At 40.6% G+C, this 21,738-nt stretch overlaps 1 protein-coding gene across 5 annotated transcripts in view; it reads right to left on the bottom strand.

Moving 5' to 3' along the window:
- enox2 (ecto-NOX disulfide-thiol exchanger 2) overlaps window positions 1-21,738 on the bottom strand; it is a 246,205-nt gene that overhangs the window by 19,164 nt on the left and 205,303 nt on the right. For all 5 annotated transcript variants that reach the window (XM_054792439.1, XM_054792442.1, XM_054792440.1 and 2 more), the window contains 4 exons: window positions 20,826-21,038; window positions 16,768-16,874; window positions 9,451-9,565; window positions 4,076-4,263 (listed from right to left, as the gene is read on the bottom strand). In XM_054792439.1, the coding sequence (XP_054648414.1) occupies window positions 4,076-4,263; window positions 9,451-9,565; window positions 16,768-16,874; window positions 20,826-21,038 (623 nt within the window). The remainder of the gene's footprint in view (window positions 1-4,075; window positions 4,264-9,450; window positions 9,566-16,767; window positions 16,875-20,825; window positions 21,039-21,738) is intronic.

Here is a 21,738-nt window from a genome sequence, read left to right as displayed (position 1 = left end):
AGTTAAGCCAATGATGCTCACAGGGTGAAAGCATAACCTACCATGGAACTAAGTGTGTGTCACATGGAGAAATGGGGGTCACTAAACAGAACACTGCCTACAATCGCGGTGCTAACACACACACACAAAATGACAGCACAACATGTACCAGGTAAGTAACTACTAGGGGTGTAACGGTACACTAAAATGTAATTTCGGTTCGTTTCAGTTTCTTGAAGTGCTCGGTTTGGTTCATTTTCGGCACAAAAAAGGCAGAAAAAATGACTTGAAATGCTTTTATTTTAAAAAATGCAAACACATTTTTTAAAAATAAATAAAAGCGGCCCATTAGACTCTGAGTTTTTTTTAAAAATAGAAATATAATAATAAAATAAACTGTTATATTTAAACAATTGTTTATGTGGCAAAATGTAATGGACAGTAACAGTTAAATAGCTGTCTGTTGCACGTGAAGTCCAACCATCCATCCATCCATTTTCTATACCACTTATTCTCATTAGGGTCGCGGTGGCATGCTGGAGCCTATCCCAGCTGACTTCAGGCGAGAGGCGGGGTACACCCTGGACTGGTCGCCATCCAATCGTAGGGCACATGTAGACAAACAACCATTCACACTCACATTCATACCTATGGACAATTTAGAGTCTCCAATTAACCTAACATGCATGTTTTTGGAATGTGGGACGAAACCGGAATACCCAGATAAAAACCACGCACGCACGGGGAGGACATGCAAACTCCACACAGAAATGTCCCACAGAGATTCAAACCCAGGTCTTCCCGATCTCCTGACTGTGACTGTGTGGCCAACATGCTAACCACTAGACGTGCGGCCCTCAACCATCTGTCGTTAAGTGAAATAGTGGACACATGTGATAGCTCGTTAATGACATCACTTTTAGGTTTTTCATAAAGTCCCGGTATAACTTTCTGGCTAAAGTGAGGACGCAATGGTATTTCGTAGCGAGGTATAAGAACTATAATCATATACTGTCATGGAAAAAAATGATTAGACCACCCTTGTTTCTTCAGTTTATTGATCCATTGTAATGCCTGGTACAACTAAAGGTACATTTGTTTGGACAAATATAATGATAACACATTTAATTTAAGTTTAATTTAAGAGCTGATATCTAGCAACTTCCATGGTTTTCTTGATAATAACCAAAATTGCTTACATGAATAGCTGTAGCATTGTACTGCCAAAAAATTTAACTGTTATGAGCTATTTTTGTTGTCATTGTTATATTTGTCCAAACCAAGGTACCTTTATTTGTATCAGGAGTTAAAATGGACAAGAAACTGAAGAAACAAGGGTGGTCTGATCATTTTTTTCATGACTGTATATTAGGGCTGGGCGATATGACTTCAAATCAATATCACGATAAATTGGGCAGTTTTACCTTGATAGCGATAAATGCATGATAAATCCCCGACCACTATGTGTCTTTTGCCATCTGAAAATAATTGCAGGAAATGCTAATTAACTGCTTTTCGTTGATTTATTGACCAACCGGCACACATTACTTTCAATGAAATATAATGCACGTAATGGGACGCACCTATTCCGCCTATAAAGCCTTCTGAAAAAAAAAACGAAAAGCGCCAACAACGCTCCATTTACCTAATGTGCTTTGGGTGGTTTTCATACTCACCTGAACCCAAAATAAATCTTCCTGGGACTGTGGTCCACAAATATGAATGTATGGTACATACCCTGGCATACTACATCCTGTACACACGTGTACTAAGCTACACACATAACATGACTGACATCACGTCTCATGCAATTACATTACTAATGGCCTCTTATCACACTGCACAAGAAGAACGCCGTTGGTATCAACCCAACCTACCACAAGCATGTCAGGTTATATATTCCAATAATAATAACACCACTTATAGATATATTTTTCTAACAATTCTATTCAATTCCAGACATTCCATTCCATTAAAATGAACAAGAAACTGAAGAAACAAGGGTGGGCTAATCATCTTATCCATGACTGTACTTAAAGCCAGAACTCTCAACAACTGAGTATGGTTGTAATCTGGTGGCTATAACAACTTCAATACCAAGTGTTACTGCTTTGGCCCGGTCAGAGTTGCTTGCTAGAGGTTGTTTATATGCTGGAGTTATCGGTGTTTGCACTAAGCTGGTTTTCTTTCTTGTAGATGTAACGTTCACTGCTGGATGATGCCGCTTTAGGGGCGCTAACAAGTTAGACGTGTTTCCTGTAGCATATCCAATATCGTGATAGATATTATCGTTATCGTGAGCCTTACTCTCAATACTTGATGAGGCCCAGCCTCACCCAGACTCTACCTCCAGTAAACTGAGTTTGAGACCCCTGCTCTAAATTGTCCATAGGCGTGAATGTGAGTGTGAATGGCTGTTTGCCTGTATGCAGTTGACTGGCGACCTGCCTCTCTCCCGACGTCAGCTGGCATAGGCTCCAGCCTATGCTTGACCCTAGACAAGCAGTACAGAAAATAATAATTCTTGAAATAATGTGTATTACCTGCTAGGAGTTTATGTTTAAATTTAAAAACCACTAAAGCTGTTTACACAAAAGCTAAACAGTTGTATTGTTTTCATTTTCTTCTCTTGCGGTACCGAAAATGACCCGAACTGTGACCTTAAAGCAGAGGAATGCACTGAACCGTCGTTATGGCGATACAATGGCATCACAATAAAATTCTGCCTTTATAAACTAAAAATATATATCGGACAACATTCCGAGGTTCCCCAGAAGTCCCTGCTGCTGCTGCCTCAAGATGCCGCCCATTCCACCGCAGAGACTTCGGGTTCTGATGCTGCAAGAGCAGCTTCAAGCGGCAGCGCACCTCCAGCAGCGTCCTCCTTAGGATCAGACTCTATAGTGTCACCATCTGACTCTTTTTCGCTCCTCCTCTCTTCTTCCTCTCTGTCCCTAACAACTTCCGCGGCCCATTTCTGTTGGGCCTCTCTGGCCGTATCAGCTGACCCCTTCTTCTGTGTCTTCGGCATCTTGGAGACGAAATGTTGGCACTCGTCTGTCAGCTTGGCTTTACCTCAGAAATCAGTGCGCACAAAGTGCGGAGAATGTGCTTTCTTGGTACGGTCCATGTGACTTCTGCGTGCTCATTGGACAGTTGAAGATAAAGGAAACTATTCTATTGAACCGTGTTAAGCTTGCAAATTCTATCATTGTCATGTTTAAGAACAACTACTTTGATGAAATAATAATATTAGCATGGAATAATATCGGCGTCACAAGATTGGATTTTTATGAACTCGCAATTTGAGGCAATAGTTACATTATTTTAAAGCTTTCCAGGGGAATTGTAAGTATGGTGTGTCTGTGTATGGTGTGCATAGTCTTGCCTTTGCAATGTATTGAAAGCTGTGTTCTGTACACTGTGTAATAATAACAAATGAAACATACATTTGATAAATATTGCTCGTGTGTCGCTCTATAGCTCTTATATGTACATTATCATCTTGGCACCAATATTAGGTTGAACCCTAAGACTCCTACTTTGAAGGCGAGCCGACTTTCAGTATTTTTCCAGACTACAACAGTTTGGGCTGAGCAAAATATTTTTAACCAAAAACATCTTGATTTAATTGTGTCACTTGTTTTAATTTGTAAAACATTCAGCTTAATTTGTTGCAGAATACAGTTTGAACGTTTTTAAGTTAAGCACGTCTGGGCTCTTACTTTGAAGGCTGGTTAAGTAGTTCCGGTATCCGGTGTAGGGCCTGAGGTTCATTTTGCTGTAAAGCTGGAAACTATGTTAAATATTGCTTACTTTAATTAATAATATATTTAACAAAAATATTTTTGTTTAATTTCTTTTTTTAATTTGTTCTAAACCGGAAGTCAACAAAATGAGGAATTGTGGGATACATCGGCGCTGACGAGTGACGTCAACCACACGTTTAACTTTGACGGTGCCGTTAACTAACGACGTGACTAAGCATGTTTTGAACAACGGTCGGTTATGTAACGGCAGGTTAAGAATTTAACTGGTGGTTAGGGGTTAACAAGCGGTGACCTCTGAGTGCATTTAAAGTACTTTTCCTGTTTACCTTCTGCATGCCTTGCAGAGCTTGTTGCAGGAAGCTGAGCTGCTGACTGTGCGTGCTGTCCTCCTCACTCCTCATCGGCTGGTTCTTGCCCTGCTCCTGCTTCAGCAGCTCCACCTCGTTTCTGTAGGCGTCCAGTTGACAACGCAGCGAGTCGTTCTCCTCCTTTAGGGCCTCCGCTTGCAACACACCTGGATGTAAACAGGAAATCAGTACGATGCCAAGGGGTCGCACACATCAAGCATGTTTTCAAGGTACATTTTAAGGCTTTTTCACCAAATTGCAGCCGTAGTAAATATACACTTACTTTGACACATTCAAATGGATGGTATCATTATACACTCCTGATCAAAATTTTAGGAGCAGTTAAATAATAGCAAGAATTTACAGTTTGCACTGTTGGATCTTAAGGAGGTTCTAAGTAGAGCTTCAAAATGCAAGGCTATTTATCAGCCCTTTCTCTCTTTCAATGCGGTCGGATTGTTGAACTGCATATGCAAGGCCTCTCGCAGTACGCCATTGCTGGTGGGGTTGAATGCAGTAAGACAGTCATTTGAAACTCTTAAAAGATCCAGAGGAACAAAAAACTCAAGTGGCAGGCCCTCAAAAATGTCAATGTCATTCTCAAATATCCTGAGCCGGAAGATCCAATTGGGTGTCCGTCAAGAGATGAGACGATCCTCGGCCCACATGAGTGTTGTTACTGGTGCCGAGTGCAGTTCAATAAACATCAGACGATATATTCGAGATGTTGTCGCCTTCAACGCCACAAAATTACCCATTTGGAATTTGCATGAGAGCACCAAACATGGAACATTGAAAGGTGGAAGAAAGTTTTATTCTCTGATGAGAAAAAATATAACCTGACGGTCCAGATGGCAACGTTACTGGCATGACAAGGAGATCCCACCTGAGATGTTTTCCACACGGCATAGTGGAGGGGGCGGCATCACTATGTGGGGTGCTTTTTCCTTCAATGGAACAATAGAATTTCAGGTTGTGCAGGGGTGTCAAACGGCAGCTGGCTATGTGAAGATGTTGCGGGGGGGGGGCATCCCTCATGACTGAAGGCCCTCGTCTCTGTAGTAAAGACTAGGTTTTTCTACAGTTCTGCAGTTCACAATGCCCGCCTGACAAAGGACTTCTTGAAGAGGAATAACTCTTTTGGACCATCCTCTAAATCCAATTGAGAACATTTGGGGATGGATGGCAAGGGAAATTTACAAAAAATCAACATCAGTTCCAGACGGATGCCCTCCGTGAAGCAATCTTGACCACCTGGGGTAACACACCACTAGCCTCCTGGAAACCCTGGCATCAAGCATGCCCAAGCGATTTTTTTCAGTGAGGAACAAGAATGCTGCAGCTATCCATTTTTGAGTCCTTTTTTGAACATTTTATTTCTATTTTAGTTTTTTTTTTAAGATATGGTCTTCAAGTTTTGATCAGCTGAGGAACAGCCTAGTTCAGTTTCATGGTTATTTGCAATAAACTGCTTACTCAAAATTGTTTTTTTGTGTCACTCCCATTTCTTCTTTTTGCATTTTGAAGCTCTACTTAGAACCTCCTTATGATCCAATGCAATTTTTCAACTGGTCTTAAAACTTTGATCAGCAGTGCATAAACAAACAGCAGCAAGGGATTAAATAAAAGGGAAAACACAACACACAATGCCACATACACTCCTGATTATCATGCAGTGTTTTTCAAACCCTGAAAGCTCAACATTAAAAATGAAGCAACCTTCAGAAATGTAAGCACCGATGGGAGTCATGCAATCATATCAGGACATTTTGGAACTGACACACGTCCGCCTGGTAATTGTCTGCTGGTGGAGCCGATCATTTCTCGGGGTATAATCAAATGCCTTTAAATTAAACCCCACATGATGACAGACAGGAGAAGAAACACCCTCGCCCGTCCATCGGACACTCAGAGGTTAGTGATGGGCGTGTGAATTGATAGATTAACTGTGCCCTCAACCACCACCACTATCAAAAATGAGGGAGTGACCTTTAAGGAGAATGATGGGTGATGAGTATTTACCCTGTGCTGTGCTGTGTAGTAGTCACACTGTTGTGCAGTTTAAGTTTATTTAGACAAATAATTCAGTGTACTGTCAAGACAGGTTGTAATGACAAATATACAGAGTAGAGCATGGTTCCTCAAGATGGGCATCAGCCCACTGGTACGTCTTTTCTGAAGCAACTCTTTGGCGTTTTATTGTTACTCATACACACCTGGTAAGCCAGAGAATAAGAAGATGTAGCAAGAGGGATCAGCGTTACCAGCTAAGCAATATTGTGGCTATATTTAGCGTGCAATAATCTGGATATGATTTTCAAAGAAACGACTGCCGACAAATCTAGTGAGACTTTTGGAGACTAAAACGGAGAGGCTCTCAAAAGGGTGAGATGTCTCATGGGATTCAGCTGGTTTAGAAGGGCAAAGGTATACTGTAGATGTGTGTGTTCAAGTTCAAGAACACGGCAGTGTGTGTTCTATTTTGGTGGCTTTATTAAGCTGTGACAGCATCGGAGAAAGTTAAGATTAGGTTTTATTTTAATAACACTTTTCATAGCACATTACTGCAGTGTTCCAGGATGCCGAACAAAGTGCCAAATCTTAATGCTTGGCTAACAACATTATCAGTGAAACAAGACATGTAAAAATTGCGGGCTTTCTAACGGAGACTGACATGAAAGCACATATTGCTCTACTCAACGTGCAGCGGGTGCTGCAGTGGGTCCCTCCCCGATGTCAAAGACAGGCGGCTTGTTTTGTTAATGGCATAAAAAAAACAACATAAAGATGTGACAGAAGAAAGTTAATTTGACGTTCTAAACATATTTGTTGTGCTTTTCATGTTCTTCAATCACATTTTGTCTCCCACAGCATTATTACTCTCTCCTACAGCACCCATTACAATTACATGCAAATGCATCATGGCTAATTATGCAATTTAGAAGATGACGTCTGCTGTAGACTGTCTCAGACATTCAAATTATGCAATTTGGCTTTTCATTCAAACAAGACAGCTAAGGTTTGCTATAAAGATTTATTGTGGAAAAAAATGTCTTCTAAATTCTAAGTTGAGTTCTGTCATTCAAAATCAATATCAGACAGCTGATTGATCATTTTCATTATTTTCCTGCTCAGTCTTCCCTTCAGTGAACATCTACAACAGTGGCAATGCAAAAACCATCCACGCGTCCCCACATTGCTAAAGCACTTATCACGAGCAGGGCCACGGCAAGCTGGAGCCGATCCCAGATGGCTGTTAATTTAATATTCCCCGCAAGTCGTGATCAACAACAGATTACAGGCGGCTAAAAGATGGGGATAATCCCAGAGCGTTTTGTCCGCCAGATCTCTTCTGGACATATGACCCGACCTATCGAGCACAGCCTGAGGATGGGTTATTGTATGCTGGCCTCCAGGGATGTACGGTATTATCGGCACGGCTCTGCTCCAAAGCGGAGAGGAGGGGAAGGAATGGGAGTGGGGGGGGGGTATTGGATGAGCTCTTCGGGAATGTACAATACGTGGAATGGACTGAGGAGATAAGACCCTAAGCTTTGTTGTATGGCTACAGTATATGAGTGTTGCATTAGGAATGACTGCTAACGTATACTCGCTGGTCGTTGCCCTCTGCGCACGTTTGATGCGAGGAGTATTGATCTGAGAGGTCCGTTAAGGCGCTGTGAGGAGGTGTCAAACGCTTGACCAGATTCCGAGCGATTCCTCCTGTTTGTTCATTTAGCGGGCGCCGCTATCGACCTGCAGGCCATCCATGATGGGGTTCATGCTACATGCTCACACGAGCAGCTTTTTCCCCTCACTGTGGCGGAGTCTGGCTGCTAAAGAGGCCCTGAGTCATAACACAGGTGTTTTTTTTGTTGTTGAATAAAGCTGGCTTTGCTGACATGTAACTACAGATCCATTGTTTAAAGGTCAGCAAGTGAGAGTGCTATAACGGGCGCTACATATAGCAGGAATTGTCACATTAGCAGCCTCCATCACCTGGTTGACAGCTGTGCTCATCACCGATAGTCGACGAGAAGGGCTGCAAACGGTAAAAACATTTGCATACATCCACGTTGCGATTAGCGAAGCTGTCATATTAGCTAACTAGAGAAATTGGGCCCATTATACGCTAAGAGGAACCTGTCTGTGTGTATGGTTGACTTAAACGCTGCAGATTAGTGGCGCTGTTAATTTTTGTTGCCTCAGCAAACAGGGACTGCCACCTTGTTCTATTACCTTGAGTTGACAACAGCTTTGGACAGCTTCACATGCACACTTCAACACACTCTGAGCGTGTTCTCTGCAAGCATCAGAAGTTTCAGTCTGAAGGTGTTCCATTTTCACCCCAAAAAAATCTTTTTTTTGACTTAGTAATCCCAGGGTAGTCTAGCTGCTGCCTCAACAGGTTGCAACAAAGACTGAAATGTAAGCACGTCATGAGCAATGTTTTTTGGGGGCAATTTTAAACAAAAAAGTGGTTGTAAATATTGCAATAGCAAATATTTTACATTTAATTGAATGAAGTGATATGAAAATAGAAGCGCTTTAATTAGAGATGGCTTTATGAAAGATACCGATATCGTCAGTATTGCGCTTCATTATTGATACCGATTTAGGCGTGAGCTCTTCCCTCAAACCAATGTCGTGTAATGAACACATTGTCCTTCTTTTACTGTGCTATCACTGGATGCATTTCAGAAATAAACATGGATTGTGCAAAATAAGAAATACTGCAGTATGCAAGACATGTTAATACAAAAGAGCCTTATTTACTTTCAACATTTTGTCTCAACAAAAGTCACAATAAATTCACCCATAAGAATCCAATTAAATAAGGCTGGCAATGAAACAATTTGGAAAACTGCACATTTCTATGCGGCACAAACATCCGTATAAGAACAAAGTAAAGCACTCCCACAGCACGTCTCTGCTGGTCACTTGTGTGTGACTCACAGTGATCCGTCCTATTAAAGAAAGACACCTTACTCCCCCCTCGGAGCGCTTTACAGTCATTGCAAACTGCATCACAAGCCCAAACCTGGAAATCCAGACCGTGGACATACTGCGCTGGCAAGCTTGTTGCTGTGTGGAGCATGACGTCGTTGCTTGCCGATATCATTATCAGCAGAAAAAACGATACCTCTATGAACTGGTATCTCATTTTCATCCTAATATCGGCCGATAATCAGATATCCCTAGTTTTAATCTCATCTCATTTGCGTCCCCAATTGATGCAGTTTGCTTGGTCAGGTTTGACCAGAAACTTACCCTTACTGACTTTTTATACTGTGCTATGTTTTTGAAAGCAAATTATCAGTGAGAAAGCACCATTAAGTGCAGCATATGCGTACCCGAGTCTTCAGAGTCTTTGCTATCCGGGGCCTCCTCCATGTCATCGTCGGACATTTCCATCTCCTCCTCGCGCCGGATGCCCATCAGTTGCTCGTTGTGCATGTTCCTAATCTCCTGGAAAAGAAAGGGAGAGGGGAGAGACGGGTCAAGACAGTGATCACTTAAGCTGAAGTGGCCAGCTTTGATTTCACAGTGCTGCTGGCGTTGCGAGGGAACTATAGAGCAGATGAGTAAAGATGACAAGGACACTCTTCCAGACCCCACCGTTTTTATTCTGGCACATTTGCTCTGAAAAAACACTCATCCAGAGCGAGAAAACATGACGCGTCCTCCATTGTCACCAGTTTTATTTATAATGCAGGAATAAAGGCCGGTAATACCAATCATCTTGCTTGTGCTAATGGCTGGATCAAAAGGATGTACACGTCCCTGAAGAGATTTTGTTTGGTCATGAGGTCTTGTGAGTACTGTGAAAAACAGTGAGAAGTGCCGTGCTTAGCCCGTGCTGAGAGCTGCCATTAGAAGGCGGTTACACAGGGGTTATGATGGCATGGACATGGCGGGTGCGACAATGTGGTGGGCTGCGGTGATAAATGACGTTCAATCTGTCCCAAAGTGAAAAAATCGCCTTCTTTAGAATACAAGGCGGTATGGGTACCTTCCCCTGAAGACTGCTTCCTGTACTTAGCTCAGCAAGAGAAGCTTCTACTGTTTTTGTTGTTGTTGATCAAAGTCGTTGCACTATTCTACGTAACAACGGGTGACTTGTTGCCCGTGCTTTCCTTTCCCTGGTCTCAATCCTGGCAACAGCTTCTCTTCTGTTATCTGGACGGTTTCTCTTTCGGTTTCCCCTTTAAAATCCTGACATGTTTTGCAAGAAAACTCCATTCGCTAGCCGAGCAGCTTTTCCATCACTGGAATCCACCTCAATCAAAGTGACCTAAATGCTGTCTCTCCACCCTTTACCATTCAGATTTGAAGAATGCGACCTGTGGAAAATGTGCTAGGTTTTTATTGAGGAGCCATTAGTTGGTGTGCTATATTGATTATACATAACTACAATGTCACTCAGTAGAATTAAGACTGAACGGCGAAAAAAAATATGTAAACAACTACGGTATTTGCTTATTAGCAGGGTAGCTCCTGCTTCATGGAGGTTGAGGAATACGGTGTTGCCTCGCTACATTGCGGTTTACCTTTCGCAGATTTTTTAAAAGTGCAATTTTGCATCTTTTTTTTAATAGCGTATGAACACGTATTGTGTTCTGCGTCCTTGTGGTGTATTAGAGTGATCTATCAGTGCTCTGTTGTATGTGTCGGTTATTGTATTTACTTCTGCTACCAGCAGAGGGTGTTGTATACTCATGTGAGAGTTGAAGACGTGTGCGGCTCCACCTCGTCTCAGTATGTGTTTACGTGCCTGTATGAAAATATTAGGAACCCACAGTAGCCGGCTAAATATCGACCCACAGCAGTCCTTATTGGCTAGTCCTTACGAGGCACGGTCATATGAGTGAATACGCGTTTCTTTGTCCAACCTAGTAGATTGCTCTTTAAAATTCAAATGAAATTTGGACTTTGAGTGTTTAAACAAGTGAGGGATGTGGGAAAATGTTAATGCCAGTCTGAGAAAAGCATATCAAGTGTATGGTGAGGGGTTTTACAGCCTTAAAACATATAATAATAATTGTAAACAAATAAAGTTTTCAGATTTCACTCATTGCCGACTATTTTGGGAACCTATCCCCCGTGATAAACAAGGGAACACTGTATTGATGATGTGTTTTGACATAAGGATTTTGCAGGGAGGATGGTACTATAGGTCCACTAGGGATAGACGTTTGATTAACACTGTCTTTTATCTATATCAGAATGTTCTGAACTCCTTCTTCCAAGCCAGTCTTAGCCCATAGCATGTGCTCCTTCTTTAGAGAGCAAACTAGCTGAATCAATCAACAGCTCCTCTATTGGTTGTAGCCAAGTATCGCACTCTATTTTACCTCAGTTGCTTCAAGACTATCTCACAATCGCACACCATCAACTGAATTCATCAACCTCTTAGGTCCCTCCCTAGTATACGCACTTTTATCCAGATCCTCACTAAAATGGAATGCATTCTCAAGTTTTGTGGAATTTTTTGCATAATCCTGTCAACTATAACTACTCTGACACATTAATCTGAAATATTTCATTTAAATGTGACACACTAGACAGTCAACGGTCACTGTATAACGGCAAACATTGGCTAAGAGTTGGCACACACACGTTCATACGCCATTAATAATAAATGTGCCGTCATTAAAAAGAGATTTAAATCAATAGACTGAATAAAATATCCCCCCATCCAAACTGCCAAAGGGAGCAAAACAAATGTGCCTGAAAGTAAATAAACTTCCAGCCATCTGTCAGTTGACATTTTTCAGACGAAGCCCGACGGCAGAGGTCAGACACACACACACCAGCAGACACGCACAACCATCTGTTGTGTGTACACACTAAAAGACAAGTAGAGGAAGGCAGCTGAAGTGTTGACTGTGCCTGGAGCTGCATCTCGCCCATCTCTCCATGCTTCACCTCCAGGCCAGCCTATCACAGAGAACACGTACAACTTACTCACCTCGTCCCTTTACTCTTTTTTTTGTGTGTTCCTCACACAGAATGCATTAGCTGACTCAAACCGCCCCACTTGCTTAGTAGATATTTGGCTCCGTGGCTCTGCTACATGCTTCTAAGCAGCGGCGAGATGCATTACCGAGTTGAAAGTATCCTTGTCATTTTCTCGCATTTTATTTTATCTGCGATTGGCTGCCAACAGCACAGGGAGAAATAAAAGCGAGAACCAACACTTGCAGAACGGCATGTGCTTTATAGGCAACACACAGACCATTTGTACCTGTCAAAATTTAAAACACATCCCTATTTATAATGTTAGATTGTACATGAATAAAATGGAATTTTGCCCATCATCCACAATCCTTCTGTGAGACATGAACACACGTCTTTCTCTTTTCTGAGCGTTCTAAAGATATAAAAACAGATAAAAAGAGACAGCTCATTACTGCACATCATGGGACACCCCTCCAAAAACCTCCAACAAGGTTCCAAGGTTTTATATCCGTGCTGTAACCACCGTAGTAACAAGTACGTACGTTCATGATAACATGTAATACTTACAGTATTTTGGTCCTGTTAAACATTACCGGAACTTCCTTCCTGGGCGCATTGATTTCACATAGCAACATGGAAACGTACGCCTACACCTAGCGTTAACTTCTCCAAACTCAAATTCAAAGCAGCAGCAGTGGCGGCAGCTCCAATATGTAGCGTTACCGTTTGGTAGTGGTAGAGGCATTAAGAGTGTGCCGCTAACGTGCTGCGGGTGAGTGTGGTTAAGCTAGTAGCTAGCCGGTGTGGTGTGGCAAGGTGTCACTACGCCAGTAATGTAGTTCGATCGTTGTAACAGTGTTAATCATAATAATAACAATGTTGCTGTAGCTTGGTTAATATGCACGTCACATTACATGTAAATGGAGCCTTGTTGGGGCTTTTTGGAGGTTTTTTTTTGAAGACTTTATAGGCGGAATAAGTGTTTCCCATTACGTGCATTTTTAGCTGCGTCTTTTTATCTGTTTTTATATCTTTAGAACGCACAGAAAAGAAGAAGACATATGTGTTCATGTCTCACATAAGGATTGTGGATGATGGGTAAAAGTGCAGTTTTCCTTTATGGGGACAAGGAACCATATTTGGTAACATATATAATATTATAAGGCAGTCAAACTCAGTTTGACTGATAAACCAAAAATAATGATTTCAAGAAGAAGATGAAACATTTCGATAAAATTACATTTTGTTATGTCCTGAAATAATTTTATAATTCGGGGTTTCTTTTCTTTTTTTTACGATTACAAATATTTAAGTTTGAAAAAAAATACTGAATATTAAAATTCATCCATTCGTCTATTTTCTATGCCACTTATCATTAAATAAAATGCATAAAAATATATTTTTTTAATGCATATTTAAGCAAATTGTACTTATTCTGGGCCTAAATTAAGCATGTTCAAGCATTAAAACGGCTAAATGAAGAAACTAAATGAACAAAAATACAAATACAAGCCTACTACATGTATGTAGTATTCTACATTGGCTACTAGGTGCCTGTGTTTGGTGAGACAAGAACCCCCATAGAAGGCATTTATTCCACGTTTAAATGATCTTTCAACAGGCATGACAATAATAACATAATAATCATAATAATAACACGAACTACTGTTGGGGCCATCACCCACGACAAGCTAAAACTCAACTCTGAACCTCTAAACAAGAAGGAACTACAAATGTGTGAGTCTTTCTTATCTTATTAATGTCGAATATGTCTCATTTTCGCTGATTACACTATATATTACTATATAGATATATTCTACTACAGTGTTGTGAGAAAATGTTTGCCCTCTTCCTGATTTCTTATTGTTTTGCATGTTTGTCACACTGAAATGTTTGAGATCATCAAACAAATGCAAATATTAGTCAATGACAACATAACTGAACACAAAATGCAGTTTTTAAATGAAACTTTTTATTATTAAAGGAGAAAAAAATCCAAACCTACATGGCCTTGTGTAGAATAGTGATTGCCCCCCCTGTTAAAACAAAACTTAATTGAGATTAATTGAGATCTATCAGTCTGGAAAAGGTTATAAAGCCGATTGTAAAGCTTTGAGACTCCAGCGAACCACAGTGAGAGCCATTATCAACAAATGGCAAAAACATGAAAAAGTGGTGAACCTTCCCAGGAGTAGCCCGCCAACCAAAATTACCCCAAGAGCGTAGCGATGACTTAAGAAAGACACTGGGCAAAAACTGAGTGGCAGAGTTCCAAAACGAAAACCACTGCTGAACAAAAAGAACATTAAGGCTTGTCTAAATTTTGCTAGAAAACATCTTGATGATCCCCAGAGTATCCCCAGAGTATTTTCCCCAAAGGTCTTTGGGGAAAATACTCTGACAGAGTTGGTCTGATGAGACAAAGGTTGAACTTTTGGAAGGTGTGTGTCCCATTACATCTGGCGTAAAAGTAACGCCGCATTTCAGAAAAAGATCATCATACCACCAGTAAAATATGGTGGTGGTAGTGTGATGGTTTGGGGCTGTTTTGCTGCTTCAGGACCTGGAAGACTTGCTGTGATAAATGGAACCTTTAATTCTGATGTCTACCAAAAAATCCTGAAGGAGAATGTCCAGACATCTGTTCGTGACCTCAAGCTGAAACCAACTTGCGTTCTGCAGCAGGACAATGATCGAAAACACACCAGCAAGTCCACCTCTGAATGGCTGAAGAAAAACAAAATGAAGACTTTGGAGTGGCCTAGTCAAAGTCCTGACCTGAATCCTACTGAGATGCTGTGGCATGACCTGTGGCTCATGCTCGAAAACCCTCCAATGTAGCTGAATGACTGAATTGTGCAAAGATGAGTTGGCCAAAATGTCTCCACAGCGCTGTAAGAGACTCATTGCAAGTTATCACAAATGCTTGATTGCAGTTGTTGCTGCTAAGGGTGGCCCAACCAGTTATTAGGTTTAGCAGGCAATCATCTTTTTACACAGGGCCATGAAGGTTTGGATTTTTTTCCTGCCTTAATAATAAAAAGTTGAATTTAAAAACTGCATTTTGTGGTCGGTTGTGTTGTCATTGACTATTATTTACATTTGTTTGATCATCTGAAACATTTATGTGTGACAAATATGCAAAAAAATAAGAAATGAGGAAGGGGGCAAACACTTTCCACACCATTGTATATTGGGTAATACAAATGTAAAGATGATGATCATGTCTAGAGGGCTCTGATAATGTTAAAAAACGTATTTAGAAGATCGCAAACAGGTTTTCTATGCCATAGCTACAAAAATATTCCACTTATTAATATTGAATCCTAAGTCGCAGAAATTCACTTTTCGTGGTTGAGCCTGGAACCAATTAACCGCGGTAAACACGTGACGACTGTTTTAAATAAACAAGTAAATCATCCAGTATCTTACCCGCGGATTCATAGTAATTTGCAAATGTGCACCTGCTTTTATTTTAGTTCATGATGTTGCAAACTGTGTCTTCCTGCCACAACACAATCAAATTGTATTATTATAAAGACTGCCGGCCTTACTTCCATGTTACTAGTCTGTATGAAATGGAATGAAAGTTAAGGAGACGGAAAATGTTGACCCGGCAATTTTCCTGCTTTTGGAGGAACACTTGACACTAGCGTTTTTCACACAGAGATGCTGCAAATTTGACGCATCATAGATGTAACAATCAATCTGGCAATTTTCCAGCCTTTGAAAGTAGTATCAGAGCACAACAGAGGCAGAATGTTTCCTGCGTGCAAGGGTATTCCTCAAGGAAGTTTACCACTTGACACTAGCTTCTTTCACACAAAGATGCCTGAAAATTGCTGTATCACAGCCATAACAACCGAATTTGCAATGTTCCTGCCTTTGGAAGTATTATAAGAGTCGTAAGAGAGGCGGTACACTGTTTGTGTACAAGAGTACTCCACAATTTAACACTCAATACTAGCTTTTGTTATACAATAAGAGACCTAACAGCAATTTTCCTGCCTTTGTCTTTATGCAAATTTGGCACATAAGAGCTGTAACAATTGACTCCACAATTTGCCTGCCCTTTAGAGGTAGTATGTCAGAGGCCGAATGACTGGGTTTGATGGGTTCTGTGTAAAAGGCAAAAGCCGATAAATACCTGATCTTGTGTTAGAGTGCTGATGTGGCAATTTTGTAAGATTTCTACGTGAACGTGTTCAAATAACAGATTGACTTTGGCAACACCTACCTTTAAAAAGAGTCGATTGCTGCTTCTACTGTGAGAGTTTGTCATATCTTTAATTGCATACACTGTACATTTAAAACACGTATTTGCTTAAGAATAAAGACACTTACCTAAGAAGTCCAGGCATGTGACATACACCATGCTAACTTACTACTACATTCAAAATGATGTACTACAGCTGCAAATTAGTTTTTTTAGATTTCTGTGAAAACTCTACCAGAAGATTGTTCCTTAGACGGGGGTAGGCAGCAGAGAGGGCAGAGGTTTGGATGTCCTGTAGTCTTCATGTCATGTGACTTACTGTCAAACATGGAGTCTGTATAGCTCACCAGTCTGCTCTTAGTAGTGCTTTCGCTATCAATTCAATACATGAAAACCTTTCCAATGCGTAGTAAGGAAAGAGGACCCTAAGATCTGATTGTCCATGAAGCATCTCAACAGTCATTTGAAACGCGAAGAAAAGTTGTGTACCAACCTCTGCTTGCTTGCGCCACACGTCCAGGTTCTTGCGCTGCGCTTTGGAGAAATGGTCCCATGCCTTTTGTTTGGAAGCGGCTTGGAATACAGACACAATCTGCTCAACTGTGGCGGGATGCAGGGGAGCAAGGAGCAGAAACCATCCAGAGACGCAGAGACATAGACAGCGGGCAGGTGGGAGGGAGCAGAGGAGCGAGAGAGTGGAGTCAACTATAGGGCTCTATATAAAAGAACTCTGTGTGTGTGTGTGTGTGTGTGTGCGTGCATGTGTAAGCATGTGCTCTAACTTACCTGTGGACGCCAAAGCATTGGCTCGCAGCTGAATGGTCAGTTATGGACAAAAGTATTGGGACACACCACTTGATGCATTAATGGTCCCATATTGTGGTGTCATAGGTCTCACAAAAATCTAGTCTTAAAGCTGGAATTTAGACAGTTTAAAAGTGTTTTTAGTAAGCCTCACCGGGAACATTCCATTGTGTGTATCTAGCTTTAATGCTAATAATTCCAAGAAGAGCTATTGTGTACTTTATCCACTGTTTGCATATGCACTGTAATTCTGCACTTGTCCAATGTCATAGATGACATACAACAACATTACACAAACAGTGACATCAAGCTAGGTTAGCCTATTTCATTGAACTACTGAGTGAACAGAACTTAAAGCTCCCTCGTCTGAACATACAAATCGTTGGCAGAGCAGTGGCCTTTATTTTTAAGATGTGTAGCGAAGCCCACTTTTTTTTTTGTCTCACCTTGGAATTGATTGTTGTAACTTTTTTCCACCATTTTGTGTAACTCAAATTTATACTCATTCCTCACTACTAGGATGTCATTTACAGACGCTTCCTAAGACACGCCATATTATCTTCCATTTTCACGTCCTGTAGGTGCACTGGAGCTAATGGCCAGGTGTCCCATCACTTTTGTCCACACAGCGTCGTTCCCACACGGCACTCAAATTAAACACCCATGATCGGACATGCCCACTTTCTTTGTAGAATCAAATAATTTGTAATTTTTTTTTTTTTATTTAGTTTGTGTTCAGTGTTCAATTATGCAATGATTGGCTTACTTTTACAACTACAGTGATAGTTATGATAAAATAAATACAAATAATAATAATAATACCTGAATGTTGTTAATGATGGCTTGATGGTTTGATCCTGGGACAGATTATTTAACAGTGAAGCCTTCAATAAGATCAGATTTTTTAGTGCAGGATGACACACATTATTACAACACTTTCATTTCATATGATCCAATCTGCTCATGCTGGGTGGTCATGGAGGACAGTACGGGTGGTCTGCATATCCCATAAGACCTAACGCACACACAGGGGAAGTCAATAAGACCACCAGATAAGAAGCGTGTGTACTGTGTTGAGAGAGAGAGAGAGAGAGAGCACAGCATGGGGATCAATAGCATCGTCCCAGCACTCTGTAATTTGATGGATCTGATCGATATCGAAGGCAAAGAGAGCGTGGAGACTTTCATGGCTGTGAGCTTTCATGCGAGTCGGGTGGGAGGCGTGTGTTTTGGGTGGAATCACGTTTGGACTATTTATTTACTATACAGCGAGAAAAACAAGTGTTTCTGGAAAGGCAAGATGAGTTTTTATGTTGTTGTTGAGGGATTTAATTGTTATTGTAAAGCCTCGAGCAGCGCAAATTCAATTATGTGGATTTGCTTTGGTTTTAGTGCAACAGTGCAAATATGATTTGAAACTCATATTGCCCAAGTAATTAAAATAACATGGATCTGTCTCCTTAAATATGAATTAATTCATGTTCTATACTGTTTGTAACTTTTTTTTAAAGAAATCCAAGCATACCAACTGTAATGTAGTCTGTTCATATTCAGTGTAGTATGCGGGAATGCGTTTAAAACAGGAGCGTCCGCACTTATTCCCCCGAGGGCCTCATATGAAAACTCACCGGACGCGGGGGCCACTTATATTTTACATTTTGTACGCCAACCGGACAAGTTATACACAAATACATATCGCTAAAAACATATATATATGTAAAGCTTTGTGTTATAGGTGAGAAAGCCCATTTCTTTTTCAAGACTTCATTTTTGCTGTTGTTTTTGTTTTTTCTTCCTTCTCACAGTTTTTTTCCCTGTAAATATTATGACTTTATACCTATTTATAATATTTTGACTTTACAGTAGAGCTGTCAAATGATTACAATTTTTCATCAAATTCATTTCAGTTTTCAAATTAGTTAATCATGATTAATCACCATTTGCCACTATGTGTAAAATATGCACTTTTTTTGCTGTATTTTATGAATAAAAACACAATAATATATACTATACACTAGGTCCCCAACTTACGAACACCCGACTAGCGAACATAAGCCGACTGGTCTATATTTTATTTTATTTTGCCTTGTAGTCGCTCAATCAGTATTTATACTGCTACTGTACATGCTTGACCAGTAGAGGGCACTGTGACACTGCTAATGGGACCTACAGAGGAAGCCATTGAGCTAATGGGACCAACAGAGTTAGACGCTGGGGAGATACAGTGTAAAGCTAAATGGAAAGCTAAATTGTACAACCCGGACAGAGTGTGTGATTAAAGTTTATTAAGAGTTAATAGGCCTGCTTAATTCTACACCACCAACAGAACACTACCTCTTTTAGAAGAGTAACGACAAAGACCATTTGTCCTTTTTTTCAATAACTCCTCCTCCTCCAGCACTACGACGTATGCTCGACCACTCCTCTTCAAAGGTAAATAACATTTATCATTACGTATTATTATATCACTTTTATTATTGTTTTTTTCATTAATTATCCTTGTTTAATATTACTACTGCATCCAAACTCATATTTACAGTTTGTATGTATGTATGTATGTATGTATGTATGTATGTATTAACAGCGGCAAATGAACTGAAAGTTGAAATTGAGCTGAAAGATAGCACACGTGTGAAAATGCGTTTGCCTCACACTAGTTCTTACATAGTAGCAGAACATTTGAATCACACTTTAACCGAGCTTTTATGAGCCATGAAGGGCTGCGCTCAAAGAGACCACGTAACATAACTTGAATTCACATGTTTTGAGTGTGGATGCATTTGATGGGATTTCGGAGAACATTTAAATGCAGCAAATTGTACTTCCGCAGTAAGAGTTACGTTTGTAAGAGGTAAGAATATCCAATTACTGTTTTTCTTTGTCTTTCTGTTTATTTAGACCACACACAATAAAGACGTTGTGGCATTTTTCACTGTCAGTGAATGCACCTTGCTGCTGTCCAGTGACAATGAAGTGTCATTCGCAGGACGAGCGGACGTGTTTGTGAGTTGGAGACACAAACATGATGTTGGAATTGCACTGCTGTTGTTGTGTTCAGGTCAGAATAAAGTTAGTAAAGAGCGACAGACTCTGTGTGAGTCTGTGGGGGCGCTTTTGTGGCTGTGTCTGCCGTCATAACAAAGAGATGTCTCGACATGATGTGTAATAGTGGCGTAGTTGTCATAAAACTAATAGCACAGGAAACACATTAGGGGTGCATGTTTTGGCAGATTTTCACTTTTTGTGTGCAGCGGAATAGTTAGCTTATATAAATACATAACCCGCATGACCAGGGACTTCTGCTGTTTTCGGTGATAGACAAAAATATCAGCAATATCGTTTTCCAGAATTTTTGAGACGCAATTTCAAATGTTTAATGTGTTTTTAGGCTCCAAAACGCCATTGTCATGTAAACAAATGTCTAAAAAAGTTCTAAAAAAAAAAACTGACTTGTTTGCTCAAACTTACCTGTGTACCACCGTCCCAACAACAAGCAGTGATACGCAACAACAAGTACTTACGTCTCTTGCAGCATTCAGTGCTTTGTGCGCCACAGTCTTGCTGACAAATAAACATTTCTTGATGGGAAACTTAGAAACCAGAAACTCTGACTTGACTTATTTGACATTTCTCTTTCTTATCCGTTTTCTGCACAACAAGCACGATGCTTTAATAGTGTCTCCTTGTTCTGAAGTAATCCTCATAAAAGCCCTGGAAAGAGTTTATAAAAGGAAGAGTGACACTCACACTGAGCCAGGATGCCAGACAGCGCTGTCTTGAACTTGTCCTTGGCCTCCTCCATCTCCTTCTCGTGCTGACTCTTCTCCGTCATCAGCCGGCGGATGTGGCTGTTGGACGACTGGATCATGGAGTAGAAGCTGTTGGCGTTCCGCCGGTTGACCTCGCCGCGCTCCAGCCACGTGAGCAGCACCCGGACCGCCTCTGCGAACTTGCTGTCGTCTGGGCCAGAGGAGGTGTCAGATATTACCTCAAAAGTCAGAAATCCTTTCAAATCTAGTCTTGTTTTGAGATAATATAATAGTCTGGGGGTCCATCAGAGCAAAGGTTGGGCGTATTCATTGATCAGTTGATTAAATTAATTGATCTTCAAGAATTGATTAATCATGTCTACAAATGGAGTGCACTACTTGCTTGCAACCAGTAGAGGCACTATTGAGTCAGTCTCAGCTAGCTTTAAGTGGAAAGAACACGGTTATAAAGTATTTCATGTTTAAAGAAATAATAATTAGGTAAATGTAAATATAAAGCGGTAAATGAAAGATTCATCTCTCAAGAGCGTGATCATTTGTCATTCATTTATACTAGTTCAAGTGAAGAAATATTAAAAAATAGAGGAAAATAATATAATATTTATTTTTAAAGGAATAGTTTGGACATGAAGTTTGTATGACATCCCCATCAGCAGTGTAGTGTATCGACAGTGACTTACCCCCCCACTTTGTTCCGTGATTTATGGTCGGATTTCGGTGAGGAGAAACGTAGTTCCGGTTAGTTGCTGGGGCCACTTAAGTAAAGAGTTCCATAATAATAATAATAATAATAATAATAGATTAGATTTTATAGCTCTTTTGAAGGTACCCAAAGCGCTTAACAATGTCACACACTGTTGGTGGTAATCTACATCTGCAGTCACACTGAC

The sequence above is a fragment of the Dunckerocampus dactyliophorus genome, chromosome 11 (assembly GCF_027744805.1).
Source record: "Dunckerocampus dactyliophorus isolate RoL2022-P2 chromosome 11, RoL_Ddac_1.1, whole genome shotgun sequence".
Taxonomy (NCBI): domain Eukaryota; kingdom Metazoa; phylum Chordata; class Actinopteri; order Syngnathiformes; family Syngnathidae; genus Dunckerocampus; species Dunckerocampus dactyliophorus.
Note: the sequence above shows the minus strand (reverse complement) of the source record. Positions and strands in the feature narration are given on the sequence as shown.